Genomic DNA, 16,658 nt, shown 5'->3' with positions numbered 1-16,658 from the left:
ATGCATCCTAAAGTGTATGAGGCTGCACAGTCTGGAGACTTTGATTTGCTGAAGACAATAATTTCGGGAAATGGAGAGAACCTTTTCCACCAAACAACACCAAAGGAGAACAACATTCTTCACGTTGCGGCTCAATATAAGCAGGTAAATTTCATTGAAAACCTTCTCCAATGTCCATCAGGACCGTCCCTTCTTTGGCAGGGTAACTCCAAAGGAGATACTCCCCTACATATTGTTGCCACACTGGGAAGCTGCGAAGCGGTTCGAGTTTTCACTGATCTGGCAAAATCATTGCATTGGGCTGTTGAAAACAGACAAATTGACGCATGCAAAGAGCTACTTAGAAAGCCAAATTTGCATAAGGATACCGCATTGCACTATGCAGTAAGAGGAGGGCATGAATTGGTGGTGAAGTTGCTAATTGAAGAAGATCCTCAATTATGTGATATTACTAATGCTGCCAATGAGTCCCCGCTTTATCTCGCAGCACATCGAAGACGTTCAGATATCGTTGTGCTAATTTTAAATGCTTTCTCGTTGTCATCTTGTCATAAGGGCCCTAAGGGACTGACAGCTCTACATGCTGCAGTGCTCTTCTCACTACCAAGTAAGTATCACAAGATTGTAAGCCAGTGAACCAATGGTGTGTTTGTTTGAGGGAAAGTATTTTTAGGATTTCATTTTTCAGACTTTCATCTGTTTGGTTCATGATAAGTCAACCGAAAACACTTTCCAGTCAAGGAAAATATTCATGTATAAAATTAGGAAAGTGAATTCCCTAATCTAAGAAGGTGAAAACACATTCCGGAATTGCTCCTCTTAACTTTTTTAATATTTTATTCTTTTCTTTTCTTTTTTTCTTTTTTTCTTTTTTCTTTTTTTTCTTTATTTATCTTTTTTTCTTCCCTCTGCCAAGGTCGAGGCTCGCCGGTAAGCTCAAGCTTGCCAAGATCTAACGAGTCTCAACCTCGCCGCCTCCTGACCTTGCGCCTCAACCTCGCCCGAGACCATTGAGGTCAGAGCTCGCTCGAGGCTCACCTGTGGTCGTCACTGACCGGTTGCACGGTGGAAGGAGGAAAAAGAAAGAGAAAGAAAAGGAAAACGAAAAAGAAAAGAGAAAAAATAAAATAAAAAATTCAATTTTTAAAAAAAGAAAAGAGAAATAAAAAATAATTTAAAATTCTATTTTTTTAAAAAAAATAACAAAATTATTAAAAATTTTGATTTTTTTTTCCTGAGATGAAGTCATGAGATTGAAATCATTTTCCGTTGAGATCCAAACATCAGAAAATGTTTTCAATCATATATCACCAAATAAATGAAAACTAACCGTAATCTTGGACCTTTATTATTGAGTCTTTCACAAAACAAACGTATCCTTAATTCCTATGATGGCGGTGGCAGCAGCCACCATCACCATAACACCACTACCTCTTCCCTTGTCTCTCTCCTCTAGTTCGGTTTTTCTTTTTTCTCTTCTTTTCTTGTATTCTTCTTTGTTTTGATATTTTCTGCTTACGATTAATTGCTTTGCAGTATGGCATGGCATGCAATATATTTCCAGAAGATCAGGGTTTATATACAAAATTTTTGAATTCTTGAGGGCAAATCATGACGACTTGAAAAAATGAGAGTGCAATGATTTTACCATTGAAAATGTACGAGGTGCTAAGTCCTCATTCAATATTGAAATTTCTATAAAATTGAGTTGGGCACGATTGTTCTGCAAAATGATTGGCATCTGAGTAAAAAGCATTGGTATTTTATTCTGGCCTTGACAGAGCATATGCCTTCATAAAAATAGGAGAAGCTTCTTCTCGATCAACTTTACGAATTTCTAACAATTTCGCTTGTCAAAAAGCAAAATTCACAAATTTCTGCATTATACTGGATTGAAGGTGGTCAGATTCACATGTGTTTCACTAGATAACTAGAGAAACTTCAGAATAACCATGACATATTCCTTGCTAGTACAGAGAAAAACGGGAGAGCTTCATGGGATGAAATACAATTTTAATATCTATGTCATGATGCCAAAAACAGTATAAAGCATGACATATTCCTGTTGTATTTGCAAAGGTTGGTGGAAAATCCTGGAGAAGAGACCGGAATTGATCAGAGAAGGAGATGAAATGGGTTGGACTCCTCTTCATTATGTCGCTTCCCTAGGCAAAGTCGAAGCAGTTCGACTACTCTTGCAACACGATACTTCTATGGCATACAATTTAGACAAAGAGGGGCAATCGGCTCTTCACATTGCAGCGTTTCTAGGCTACCGCCATGTCATTGACGAGATTGTTAGATCCTGTCCTGATGCTTGGGACATTATAAACATCAAAGGCCAAACGGCTCTTCATGCCGCTGCAATCGGTGGACGAGTATTTGTAGTCAATTACATTCTCCGGATGCCAAGCCTCCTACATCTTCTCAACGAACAAGACACTAATGGAAACACGGCTTTGCATTTGGCTGCGCTTCATAAAAAATACTTCACCATTTACAGACTTGCACGAGACAAGAGGGTAGACCGTTTCGCCACAAACAAGGATCATATGACTGCCCTTGACATTTTTTTTGCTCATGAGGAGGTATGCTTGCTTGAACCCTCACTCGTAGAGTAATTTCTTCAATAACGATTAGAAACTGGGCCCAGGTGATACTCGGCGCAAACAAACATCGGAGTCTTTTTGTGTCAACTTTGTTTTACTTGTTCAATTGTTTGAGCATATTGTCTATATCTTCAATTTTCGTAGCAAATAGTAGCATAGATAGCTTCATTAAGTTTGACACACATTTGAAAAGGGGCTCGGAGTGAAGTGATTTCATACTTCATATCGAACCATAAATAAGGAATTTGGGCAGAATTGAACTTTGTGGTTGGGCAACAAATAAACAAAGCTTCATTACCTCCCACTTCACTTCACATTAATCAACACACTAACTATTACATTAATAAGACAAAAATAAAAAGGCTTTTTTTTTTTGGTGTAAAATGTAAGTAGTATATAACAGATGATGTACAGCAGCTTAGGGGCATTCCCCGGCATTACAACTAGTACTAATAATTCGAGAATATGGAGGTAGGAAGTCTCCATAAAGTAGCTAAAACAAAGTTAGCTTGCGAAGGTTTGATTTTTTTGTATAGTGAAGCTCTACCTCTTACATTTTTCCGCACCTTCGCCAAAATAATCTGAATGTCAGTTGGATTGTTTTGAAACCGCCTATGGTTGCGCTCCATCCAAGTGCAATATACAGTCGCTAGGAAAGATACTTTGAGGAGTTTCGCTGCCAAATCTTTGCCTCTTGTTGCTCTAACCATCCATTGAAGCTCCTCATTCCATCCCCATACATTACGCCTAATCCCATGTTGCGCAAGAATATTGCGCCAGATGCTACCTGTCCATTCGCATTGGAAGAAAAGGTGAGTCGTGTTCTCTATACTTGCCCTACAGAAGGTACATTGAACATCGACTGAAGTCATCCACCGTGATATGATCTCTGCTGTCGGAAGCCTATCCCTACATACTAGCCAACCAATAAAATTGTGTTTGCTAACGCCGCTACTCCATATTAAGTTATACCACTCCACAGCCGGACTCTCGTGTCTAAGTTCATCCAAGACATCATGACAACAATATCTTGGATTAGACATGACTGGGGTTAGGACATGACGTAGTTTGAGAAGACATCGCCAACTCCAGGCCATACTACCCTTCATGTCCATCTGCAAAAATGGGGTTCCTTTGCATTTTGTACTGTGGACCCAGGAGCTCCAAAGTGAAGAAGATGGATGATTGATAAGATTCCACATTGTGCGCCCTAATAACACTTTGTTCCATAGGTTCAAATCAGGCAATCCTAACCCTCCTTCCTTTTTGGGTGAGCATACTACACGCCATGCAACTTTGTACGATCCACGGTTTGTTGAAGACCCAACCCATAGGAAGTGGCGAATCTTTTTCTCAATCTCATAGATAGTTTGCTTCGGAAGAAGAAACATTTGCATCCGATGCGTGCGAGATAGATATAAGGACCGATTTGGTTAGTTGTAACCGACCCGCATAACTCATATGCTTCATTCCCCAACTTTCAATTTTCTTGAATATCTTATCAGTAAGGCTTTTGCAATCTGAGTGGGTGAGTCTTTTAGTAATAAGAGGAACACCCAAGTACTTGATAGGGAGAGTACCTGCGGGAAAAGGCGTATGGTCTAATATAAGAAGCTTTTCCTCCTCATTTAACCCAGAGAAAAATATTTGGCATTTGTCAGGGTTAAACCGCAGTCCAGTGAGAGTAGCGAATTCTTCAAGGGCTTCTACCAGGCATAGAACAGAGTCTACATCTCCATGGGCAAATAAGAACAAGTCATCGGCGAAGCAAAGGTGTGTAATCCTTTGCGTTTTGCAGCGCCAATGGTATTTGAAGGAAGAACCAGCAACTTTTGCTCTTACAATTCTATTGAAAATTTCCATAACTAGAGCAAATAAATATGGAGAAAGAGGATCACCTTGTCTCAGCCCATTAGTGCTACTGAAATACCCTACCTGTTCGCCATTAAAATTTACTGAAAACCTCGGGGTAGTAATGCACTCACTTATCAATTCAACCAGATGTTGGGGTGTATTTAGAGCTTTTAGGACCCCGATGACTGCATCCCATCTGACCATATCATAAGCCTTCATGAGATCTATTTTTATGGCGACACGTTTACCTTTATCTCCCTTATGATAGTTGTGAAGTAAATCTTGGCATAACAGGATATTTTCTGAGATTTGTCGTCCGGTGATGAAAGCCGTTTGGTACAATAGTCAACAAGTCTAAATTAATACGCGATACAAAATATTTATGGTTCTTTCATATATCTAAGTTGGTATTTAATGTTTCCACCTATTATTAACTAAATGTGTAGGGCACACATCTTCTTTCTTTCAAACTACCAATTAATCCATAAATTGGATGTGCACACAAACGACTTTTTGACAAAGTAAAACGTAAAATTTTTGGACTATTGAAAAAATTGTTAAAGCCGTATTTAAATACAATTTTTTCAATAGTTTAAAAATTGGTTAAGCCATATTTACGAGTATTGCGACAGTAACAAAAAGCTGTATCTAAAAAGTTGCATTCAAATTTTTTTATCTATAACAAAGTCATTAATTTGCATTGTCAAATAGGAACTTCATTTTACAAAACAATTATCTTGCCATTAGTTATTACTCTAAAATGTTAAACTTGAAGTCTTATAGTCTGAAATCATTAAAGTCATTCCCACATAAGAAAGCTCCCCTTAAAATCTTATTACATAAAAAAAAAACCAAATATCGTATTAATTGCCAACAGTTAACTGCATATCATAAAAAATAATTTAAGTTTCAATATTTTTTTCAAATAACAAGGAATACTTTTAAGACAATTCACTTAATAAAGTAATATTCAATATTGGTTAATTCCGTTGTTTGGTTGATAAATATATATTATTTGTGTACAGTATAATGTTCAACGTTGGTAAATATGTGTTGTATGCTCAAAAGCTTCATTGAGTATAAATTTCAAATCCGTGCTACAAGCAAGTCTTCAACTAGTTCAAAAGTAATTTGTCTGTGTATCTTGAAAACAATGCAAAGCATTTTAATTAGGGTTGTGGTCCTCTAAATTTAGGGGATAAGATAAAGCAAAAAAAAATATGGAGAATAAATCTGGGTTGTCTAATGGCCCTTGTGCTGGGCCCTGGGGTGTCAAGCATTCAGGGGTAACTTTAAAATGTAAAATTAGCCATAGCTTTAAAGGATCCCAATCCAAAAAGTTTAGTTGCACCTTCTGACATTGAAACAACTACTCTGCCACATTCACAAGAAAGGATCAGAATATTTTGTATAATATTTGGCTGAAATCCTTGTGTTTCTTTTCTGCTCTCTGTCAAACAGTTTTTGAGGTAAAAGAGAGAACCTGCACTCTGCCCTATTTGAGAAAAATAGTTCAGATAATTCCTAGAGAAGAGCATACTCAAAACTGTAATTGTTTACTTTAGGATACTCTATTTACTGGTTTTATCTAAAATAGATGAATTGAATGAATTCTCCATAACGTTTTAGGACTTGCCACAAGCTCTATTCATTATAGATGCACTTTCAGTGTGTAAAGTGAGGGTCTTGAAGTATTTCGCTAGGAAAGACCACCCGTTTATTGATACATTCTGTACATTTTTAGGTCGGCTACAAAGCTGCAAAAGTCAAAAATGTGTTGAAAGGATCTCTTGGAATGCCGTTTTGTCAAGACAGGGCTATGGAATGTGTTAAGAAGAGGTTAGACGAGCAAATTGTTGAGGGTCAACCAGCTGGGTTTATAACCACAGGAAGTATTACCGCCAAGACAGAAAATTTCTATTCATCAAAAAGAAGCATTATTGACCTTCAACTACTAGTGGCAGTACTAATAGCCACAGTGACCTTCGCCGCGGCCTTCACGATGCCTGGAGGTTATAACAACGACGGACCCAACCAAGGAATGGCGACTCTTGCAGGCAGGGCAGCTTTCAAAGCCTTTGTCATATCTAATACTACTGCATTCAGTTTCTCCATCCTGGCCTTGTTCTTACAATATGACACTATGAACGTGAACAATCGCCAACAGGCGAGATATGCCAACAGGGCGGGGGATTGCATTTACGTTGCGATACTTGGGATGGTGCTAGCCTTTGCTTGCGGTACATATGTGGTATTGACAAGTACCAGGATTGGACTCTTTCCTTTCGTAATGTCTGGATGTCTCATCATTATATACTCAATTGGTGCTTTCCTTGACCCCGAGGCTGGCTTCATACCGCAATGGAACCGTCCAAGGAGTTACTTCCGAAACTTATTGTTTGATTATGCGATATACAAGGAAAGCTGCTAATAAGTTGGGCCGATCCTCTAGTCCAGTGACCTTGTGCATGGGAAGTTTCCTTTTTGCTTTCAGCCGTCGAATTTGAGTAATTCGAACGTCATCTGTCAGAATTTGAAACCTGTCAACGTCGAGCCATCGGATCAAGCGCCAGCAAAATTGCCGTGCTACATATGACTGGAGCGCAGCAAAGGCCGACGTTCGGAAGGAAAGTGTTAGAATTTGGGGTATTTTAATTATAAAATGCTCTTTGCAGCATTAATGGGTTTTATTTGTTTTTACCGTTCGTTGATTGCCATTACTTTTAACATCCATAAATTCCTTGAACATTCTTCAACGTTGGTAGATGTTTGAAGAAGTTTATGATGTTAATTCACAAAATCAAGTCGCTGGTTAGTAGTAAGTTACCAGTATTGCAAAGAATTTATTAGCATCAAATTGATTTGTAAGTTCTGACTTCTTTTAAATTAAGGTTAATACCACAAAAAACTTCAAACTAATAGACATGTGGTAAATTTATCCCAAACTAATTTTTTGATCATTAAAAACCTCGAACTAGTACACCTATAACAAATTTACCCTCCATTAGTTTCAATTAAATTTTACCGTCAAACTAATAAGTTAGATGACATGTGGCAGTTGACGGGTGTACCAATTTGGAGTTTTATCCCTCCGTTTGTCACAGGTTTACCTATTTGTGATTTTTTATGGTATTAATTTAATTTAACGGGGGGTGAATTTATTACGAGTGTACCAGTTTGGGGTTTTTTATGGTTAAAAAATTAGTTTGGGGTAAATTTATCACAAGTGTACCAGTTTGAGGTTTTTTGTGATTAAAAAATTAGTTCGGGGTAAATTTGTCACATGTGTACCAATTTGAGGTTTTTCATAGTATTAACCCTTTAAATTACACGGGTTGATAAGGTAGAGGTTAATAAATTACCGTCATCAACTGAATTGACTGACGTCAAATTGATTAGTAAGTTAACAACTTTTAAATTTTATAAGTAGATCGGTGAAAGGTTAGTAAGTTACCGTCAAGCTAATGAATACACCAATGTCAAAAGACTTAGTAACTTACCAACGCCTTTGAAGTTTTACAAGTGGGCACCGTTAAAAGTTGGTAAGGTAGTAATATTGTGATGCATTTACCAACGCCAAATTTCTCGAGTTTTACAAGTAGGTATGGATTGAGGTTAGTACCTTGCGGAAGAATGTGCTGTTTACTAGCATAAGTTGCCATTGAATTGGGACTAGCCTTCGACTTCTATGCGTCGCTCTGTAATGGCATAGTTGCGCATAATTGCAGGAAGTATCATAACATATTCAGCATCTATTGAGAGCAAGAGTCATGGCTGATGCAAGATCCTTCCTTTCCGATGATTTCAAAAGTTTCATAAGCCTTCATAACAGTGGGAATGCCATCTTTCTGTGTAATCTCAGAACTTTCAAGTCAATCTAATGAGTAACATCATCAAATTTTTAGATACACGAGGCCAAAGATGTATAACCATATCAACCTATAAAAATTCAAATACCCACTCATGCCAAAAACAATCATTTCGCTTCGTCTTTCCTGTTTGTGTGTGGAATATATGCATCACTTGCTATTGCACAGTGAGGGGCAGTGGTTGATCATCAAATAGCCTAACCTTTCATCGATACGAACCGTGAACCCATGGGGTCCAACTACGAGAAGCCATTCCTATGACACATTCTTCACTGAAGCTGCATTATCCACCACATAAGGTACCATATACTTTTTCGACCAAAGAAAAAGGTACTATATACTTGTGCATGTCAGCGAGAGAGACCTGGAGATGATTCCGAGAGTGTCGCAACCCTTCCAACACGTCTGAGGAAAGACGAGTTTAGAGATAATGCCTAGAGTGAAACGACGATTATTAAATGGCTTGGGTTCTCCCAAACCCTTACCTCGAGCAACATTAGGACTTACAATGTTTTAGTACAATTTAACCTACAAGAAGAAGTCCCCACTAGCCTATTAAGGTCATAAGCCAAGTGATATATGAGAAAATATCTCACTTCCTACGAAATTAGATGATCCAAGATCGAGGACTTGATTACACTAATTTCTAACTAGTGTTCTTTCGGTACCTTAACTTGATTGGTTTGTTACCCAAGAGATTCATGCGATCTTTTAACCATTTTAGTACCCTATGCCACTAAACGATGTCCATGCATGAGTGCAAAATCAAGGGTAAATAAACAATCTCAATTGATATGATAAAAGTAAAGTATAAGAGGTATACCCAATAAAGCATCAAGCAAAGAATACACATGAGCTCCTTATTAAGCTCTAGGACAGTAACTTCCATGAGCTAAATTCAAATTGAATCCAATTCCTCATCCCAAAGATCAATCTACTAAAACTATAATATATCAAAGGTACTCACTAAAATCTTTAATTGTAGATTCTTCACTTAAAATTCGAATTAGGCTCACTCATCGAATTAAGCCCAAATTCCCTTAAAAACCTCATCAAATCCAAATTTACTAGAACCAGATTCACAGCCCAATCGTTTCTTAAAGCCATTCTTGAACATAACCGCACTAAACCCGTCCCCATGACAAATGCATACTAAGCCCACACTACAACGGCGACGATTGACAACGAAGAGGCAGGAAAGGATTCAGAAGAAATCACTCAGAGAGAATGACTCCTGGACGCTCAAAAACCTCTCGAGTAGTTTCAACCGGTGCCTTCTGTTATGTACGTTAGTTGATGGGCCGGCGATGGCAAACCGATGGCGATTAACCGGTGGATGAGGATGACCGAGAAAAAGAAATTCAAAAGGAGTGCACTGAGGGAGTGCGTGTTATGACGATATTACACCACAACAATGACACATATCATAATATGTATTTTCATACATTGTGTTACGTCCATTTTTCTCATGTAAATGCAATTTTCCTTAGATCATCGACCTTTTGAAGTCAAATGCTCCATGATCAAATGATAATCATGAATCACTACAAAATGTAATCACGGACCATGTCATGGATTTGCACTTCCTACACTATAAGATTGTAGAGGAGGAAGCCCGGTAAAGATAATGATTTCGTAATCCTCAGTATTACATTCAACATGGTTAATCATTCATATATAAGGCTTAGAAAATGTTTCAATCTGTTCTATGTTCTATGTCTTGGTTGACGGTACAAGATGCAATAAAAATAGGGTTAATACCATTAAAAATCCAAAACTAATACCGTATAGCATATTTACCCCAAACTATTTTTCATCTCACAAAAAATCTCCAACTGGTTCCTCATTACATGTTTACCCCAAACTGGTGCCCTAATCCAAATCCAACATCCATTAGTAGTTTAGGATATGATGTTGAGGGTAAATTTCGATTAGGTTACCAATTTTAGGATTTTTTGTGAGACGAAAATCAATTTGAGATAAATGTGTTGTGAGTTTTTGGTGAGACGAAAAATAGTTTGGATAAATGTGTGATTGGGATATAGATTTCGAATTTTTAATAACATAAACCTCAAAAAAAAAAACAGAACAGTTAATTCCAAGTCAATACCAATGTTACCGGAAACTAAATTATTCCAGTCCCCTGGTTTTTCATATATCTATGCGCGTGCAAGTTTTCAAGAGAATTCTTAATTTTAGAATTGGTTTGAGCATGGGAAATAATTCTCAAAAGAATGGAACCTTTTAGAGTGCATGCTTTCTAAATCACAAGGACCCCGATCTAGCTTAAATACTTTACCACCATTTATCAGTTTCTATTTCAAAGAGCATTGGTGGGAAAAAAGAACGGTATAAATGTCATAACTTTCATATGATACTCACTTTAGTGCCAAAACTTTTTTGGTGATAATTTGAGTGCCATATCGGGGGAAAAACAACCACTTAATTGCCTTCGGCGACAAATTCCAGCAATTCATCTTACATAGCTTTTTTTTATAAAATTTTCATTCATACGTGGCTTTTTTTATAAAAAAGAAGTCCAGCCTGGGAATTTTTTCTTCCTAACATGGCAACGTAAACAAAACCACAAGGCGTCTCTCTCTCTCTCCCCAAAAATCTCTTCTCTGTTATCTTTGCGGCATTCTACCAAGAACCGATTCAAAACGAATACACTGCAATAACCTTTCGGGTTAATTCCAAAAAAAAAGCACCAACTTTAAGTCTAGGGACAATTCTGGCCCGAACTTTTTTTTGTCTCATAAAAAAGCACCAACTTTAGGTCAAGGGACAATTTTGGCCCGAACTTTTTTTTGTCCCATAAAAAAGCACCAACTTTAGGTTGAGGGACAATTCTGGCCCCAACTTTTTTTTGTCTTATAAAAAAGCACTAACTTTGACTTAAATCCCAAATCTGGCCCCCATTGACTTGGAACTATTGATTATTTAACTTGACTATTCCACATTAGCAATAAATCCATGTGGCTTGCTAACTGGATTTAAAGCAATATTTATTGTCATATTCTCTAAGCTACAATTTGAAGAATAACGGTAAAACTGTTCATCTCCTTCACTTCACTGACAAGTCAAAAATATCTCCAGATTGAATCTCTCTGGCCAAACGTAATCTGAAATCAACCACTGCCTATCGACAGATGCCATGGACGAGATTCGCCAAGCTCATCACTATAACCTTCTTTCTCAAACAATGGTGAAAGTCAACAGGGGGCCAGATTTAGATTATGATAAAAGTTTGTGATTTTTAATGAGACAAAAAAAATTGGGGCCGGAATTGTCACTCAATCAAAAGTTTGTGCTTTTTTACGGGAAAAAAAAAAGTCCAGGTCAGAATTGTCCCTCGACCTAAAGTTGGTGCTTTTTTATGGAACAAAAAAAGTTCGGGCCACAATTGTCCCTCGACCTAAAGTTGGTGCTTTTTTATGTAACACAAAAAAGTTCGGGCCAAAATTGTCCCTCGACCTAAAGTTGGTGCTTTTTTTTGGAATTAGGCCTATAAATGAAGCGGAAGATCACGAATTTAGGACAGAATACTGGAAGAAGAGTTTGGTTGTACGTAAAAAGAGAGGTGTGGATCTGAAGAAGTCAAAAGAAATTGGGAGGTGGGTTTGGTCTTGTTTTGGAAGAGAAGAAGAATTAAGTGTTGGAGGTTTGTCATGGATAAACTCAGTTTCATGAGTGATGAAACTGAGTTTTGGAGGTTTGTCTTGCATGAGTGATGAGGAAAAGGGCAAAAGAAAATTAATAACACTAAATAAAATCAATGTTCTTGTGTTGGCGTACGCGTGCAGGAGGACAAAACAGAGCAAACGCAATGGAGAAATAGAGCTCTGCTTTCACAATAGAGACCAGAGCGCTCTTTCTCACCTCTCGTTTGTCGTCATGATGCGCCGATTCTCCTTCACTATAGCTGGGGACGACGAAACCCGAAGAATGGATGAAGAAGGGACCGGTTCTTCCAGCTTGGAGGAGGAAGAGGAGGCCTTGCAGTGAAGATGAGGCCATGAGTGGAGGATTGAAGACGAGGCCTTGTAGTGAAATTGTATCATGAACAAGTTTTGAACATTTCACAACTTTGGTCTTCTTAGCGCAAGATTTGATAAAGAGATTTTGATAAGATGATTTTTCCCAAATTTGAGAAATTAGGGTTAGGGTTCTTCAAAAACACATTGAATTTTGCCCCAGTTCCTTCATTTTGGGCAAACAATCTCTAAACACGCCGTTTGGAGGTTTAATTGCTAACTTCATCTTGTAGACAAGCCATGTCGGAGTTTATATACTAAACTATTGCTACCTAAATCGCCAATGTAATTGAAGTGGTCATTTTTTTTTTTAACAAAAGTGACACTCATGTGATTGTTTGAAAAGTTTTGACACTGAAGTGAGTGACGTACAAAAATTATTACACTTCCAGTGTCCTTTTCGTACATTGGTGGCTAAATATACTCATAACTACATTTCAAGGTACTACTACTAAGGTGTTAAAAACTTTAAACTCATCTGTCATCAAGATTTAAAAGGTTTTCAACGTGGTTATCTGCTAATGATATGAAGTTCTTCGCTTGTTCCACGAACAAAGAAACAAGCCTAGTTTGTTAGAACAGTTAACAAAAAGCACTCTGGAGAAGTAATTTAGATTCCTAATGAATTGATTGATAAGGATCAAAGAATTTAGGAAAATGACTTGCTGCTTGGTATTTGAATAACACAATAGTTTGAAAATTTTCAGATGGGCAGTTGGTGTCAATGGCAAGTAACAAAAGTACGGAAACTAACCTCCTCTATTGTCCACTAATTAAAAAAAAATTCCCAAATGGAAAGCACATATAACTTTATTCATTCCTTTCATCCTTGTTTTCTTTTCCTTTTTCCCCGCATTTACTTGGGCTAGAGAGTCATCATTCGAAAAAAGAAGAGACTAAGTTTTCTTTTCCGTGGGCCGACTAATTTTTAACTTTCCATTAGAAATTCTGAATGTGACATGTTATGATATTGTCCTATCACAACCCTCTTTCTCTTTTACCATCTGCGATTCCCTTCATCAAACGAATCGTAAATTTCAATCCAGGTGAAAGAGGACAAAGTTACATGGCTCTCTTTGGTGGTTAAGCAGTAGGATACTTTTTTCCTTTGCCAAGGACAACCGCATCAAGAAGACAGGTTAGCAAATTCATCAATTATATTAGATACGGTTGTAGCAAGAAAGAACTTAGCAAACTCTGCAGTTGATTTAATTTGTGACATTATGTTGTTTCATGTCTGCAGTATAGGAAAATATTTGGTATGAATCATTTAGATTTCTGACTAGTAAAGAAGGAAAAATGAGATAAGTACCAAGTTCCATCCAAAGTTCTCCAGAATATCTAGCAAGCTGGATGGAGATAGGGAATTAGCGCAGCAATGTGCTGCAGACCCTTTGAAATACACGAATGTAAAGTGAACATCAAAAGGCTTGTGATCGACAGTTCATTCATCATCCTTAAAACCCGACATTCCTCTATGAGGAAGTTAATCTTTTACAGGATGGAAATCAGTCCTGTCAATAATTCCTCCTTAAACCTTTATCAAGATATTGTTCCTCTTCTCTCTATACACTCTTCCCTCAATGTCATGCTTGAAATACGAAGACAGATTGAAGGAGCTTCAGATGTGTTATGCCAACGTAGTCAAGGTTTTTAGTCTAGGCCCACTGCATTACTAGCACAGGCAAAAAGTTCTAGGAAGAGATTCCTGTTAAAAGGCCCACGACTGCAGTCAAGTATTACTTCTAGGATCAAACAAGAAGTCGCAGAAATTTACACAATAGTGGCATGGCTTAACGAAGTGTCATTCTGCAGCGTGGAATCACATTTTCTCTGCAGATTCAAAGTTTTATCCTTCAACATCTTTAAAGAACAATAGACAAGAAAGAGAACTTCCGTGCATTATCTCAAAAGTTGGCCCGTAGTACAATAAAGAATATCACAAGATTTGTGAAAGGACAAAGGGGAATAAAATCTAAGAACAATATCGAAAAGAAAGAATGCATAACACAGAACTGTGAAATTCACCCTTTGTAGAACTTTTTCTCACCAGAGGTCCTCCATCACAAAAATTCAACAACGCCTCGACCAATCATGGTGCTCTTTGAGACAGGCAGGTAAGTTGCAATGATGGTAGACAGATACTCTAACCATGAACATGAGAAACTAGGTAACTGGCAACAGGACAAAGATGACAATAAGAATACATAGATTACAACATTGTCTTTAATCCATGCATCTCTTACTGAGCTAACTGTGCTGTTGACGTACTGCATCAATACAGCGTGTTGGTTATGTTAACTAAGAATTACTGGATTACAACATAGGAGGGCATAAAATAATCATAAATAGCTGACCATTGCAGCATCTAAACCACATGTTTACAGGTAAATAATGGCTACTATAACTTCATTTTTTAAGCTTTCCAAAGCATTTGTAGACTTTGGATATCCATCCACGAGGATACCACCTTAAACTTTCCAACTACCCCAATAACTCAAAATTATAAATTTTATTTTAACTAAAATTGGTGTTAATAAGATATGCAGTCATTATCAACATCCTCTCTTTCCTAACATGTTGTAAACTCGTTGAAACTAGAGATGATGAAGAATTAAGTCCTGTCTTAACAGTTTAAGCCAGTTTAAGTCCGAGCTCTAGTTCTTTGATGCCGTCAACGCAATTTGCTCACTCTTAACTGACAGCTGCGGATTTTCTCTTGCATCAAGTGAAGTATCACAAACTTCTCAATATGTTAAATTTCAAGTTCAATTGAATTACTGTTTTAGTAGATCTAACAAATTGCCCACTTATCTATGCCTACTTTACAGAATCCGCAGAATGTCTCCATCAACATGAGGGAATGCATAGTTAGCGACTTATAATGTGGTTAAGATCGGCATTCATCGTCATCACCTGAGAAAGCCCGACTATGTTGAAGCCATAGCTAAGTTTGCTCATGTTCTTCACCTATGATATCGAAATTATTCCCGAAAAAGTGTAACTTCAACACCTTCTCACAAGCAATGGCAATCTGAAAGGCAAGGAACATAACAGATTGTCACGGATTCATAAGATACAAATCATAATGGATAACAAGCAATAGTCGGTGAAGAACATGAGCAAGGAACATAACAGATTGTCACGGATTCATAAGATACAAATCATAATGGATAACAAGCAATAGTCGGTTGACGACTTACCTGCTCTAGAAGTGGCATAGCCCACGATTCCCATGAGCGTCTCCTATTTCTCAACAAAATAAGAGACAGTGGAAAGAGTAAATCAACAAGAAGAAGTCCACTTTCTGATGAACTAACAAAAAATTAATCATGGCACCAACGTGGGAGGAAAGCCTAGACCAACATAAGTAAAAATGAAGGTTAAGTTAAAAACAAACGACCCATTGCCAATGCGGTTTTGCTGTTAAGAATTCAGTTCTACATACACATAATGTCGATGTGGTACGGGTAGGACACTAATTGCTAATTCCATGAACGACATAATCGTAGCTAATGTTATCTAGAGGTTCAAGTTCAGAACATCAGAAGAATAGTCTTACGAATGTATCTTCACAGTGGCGACTACTGTGTGACGTAGATGAGGGCTTGCAAGCCCTCACCCAAGGGTCGCCGGCCCTCACCGACACCCCAACAAGGGTCGCTGGCCCTCGCCGACAAAGCAGAACAGCTTCGGTCTTTCCTTCTCTTTTTTTCAAAATAATCTTTAGCTTTTGTCACGTCTCTCTTCCACATAGTATGCTAGTCCCTGCTTTTGCACACGGTATTTAATGAGAAAAATGATAGATGTGAATTTTTATACATTATAGTATCTTCTATAAACATTACAATAGAAACGTTATGAACATGAGTTACAACATTTTTTAATGGATCATAGAAGTAGAGGAGATCATTGAATGGACTCAAATTGTGGGTCGACTGATTTTTACCTATGTCCGTGCACAATAGAAGTTTATATATGTAAATCTTAGAGTGGGACCAGACTTGGTTGACCTATCGAGCGTAACATGATGAGAATCCATGATTAACGAGGAAGTAGGCCCATGAAGACTACTGAGTAAAGGACTTGTCGGTCAAAAACGGAAAAAAAGAAAAGAAAAGGAAACTACAGCTTAAAAAGATTGAGCACATTATAAGACAATGACTCCTTCCAATTGGGCCGCCCGCGATTATGGTTACTTTAATAAATGAGTTCTATCAGATTCGATTCTTCAAGAGGAATGTTCGAATCATGCGTCTGCAATGCTTCTGATTTTGATGAAAAGTGGA

General features: G+C 37.6%; 1 protein-coding gene across 1 annotated transcript; it reads left to right on the top strand.

The window, feature by feature from the left end:
- On the top strand, window positions 1-6,894 carry LOC130135920 (ankyrin repeat-containing protein At5g02620-like). Its single transcript, XM_056305787.1, has 4 exons — window positions 1-607; window positions 1,899-1,901; window positions 2,080-2,588; window positions 6,208-6,894. The coding sequence occupies exons 1-4, from the start codon at window positions 1-3 to the stop codon at window positions 6,892-6,894; spliced, it is 1,806 nt and encodes a 601-aa protein (XP_056161762.1).
- The last annotated feature ends 9,764 nt before the right edge of the window (window positions 6,895-16,658 follow it).

This window comes from Syzygium oleosum, unplaced genomic scaffold (assembly GCF_021117445.2).
Source record: "Syzygium oleosum isolate NSW1041296 unplaced genomic scaffold, Sole_v2.1 Sole_v2.39, whole genome shotgun sequence".
Taxonomy (NCBI): Eukaryota; Viridiplantae; Streptophyta; class Magnoliopsida; order Myrtales; family Myrtaceae; genus Syzygium; species Syzygium oleosum.
This window is presented reverse-complemented; position numbering and strand designations above follow the sequence as displayed.

What these genes read in the sequence shown, in the direction of transcription:
- LOC130135920 (XM_056305787.1), top strand. Translation starts at nt 1, where the DNA reads ATGCATCCTAAAGTGTATGAGGCTGCACAGTCTGGAGACTTTGATTTG. An exon ending in TTTTTTTTGCTCATGAGGAG is followed by an intron (nt 2,589 to 6,207) that starts GTATGCTTGCTT and finishes GTACATTTTTAG; the next exon opens with GTCGGCTACAAAGCTGCAAA.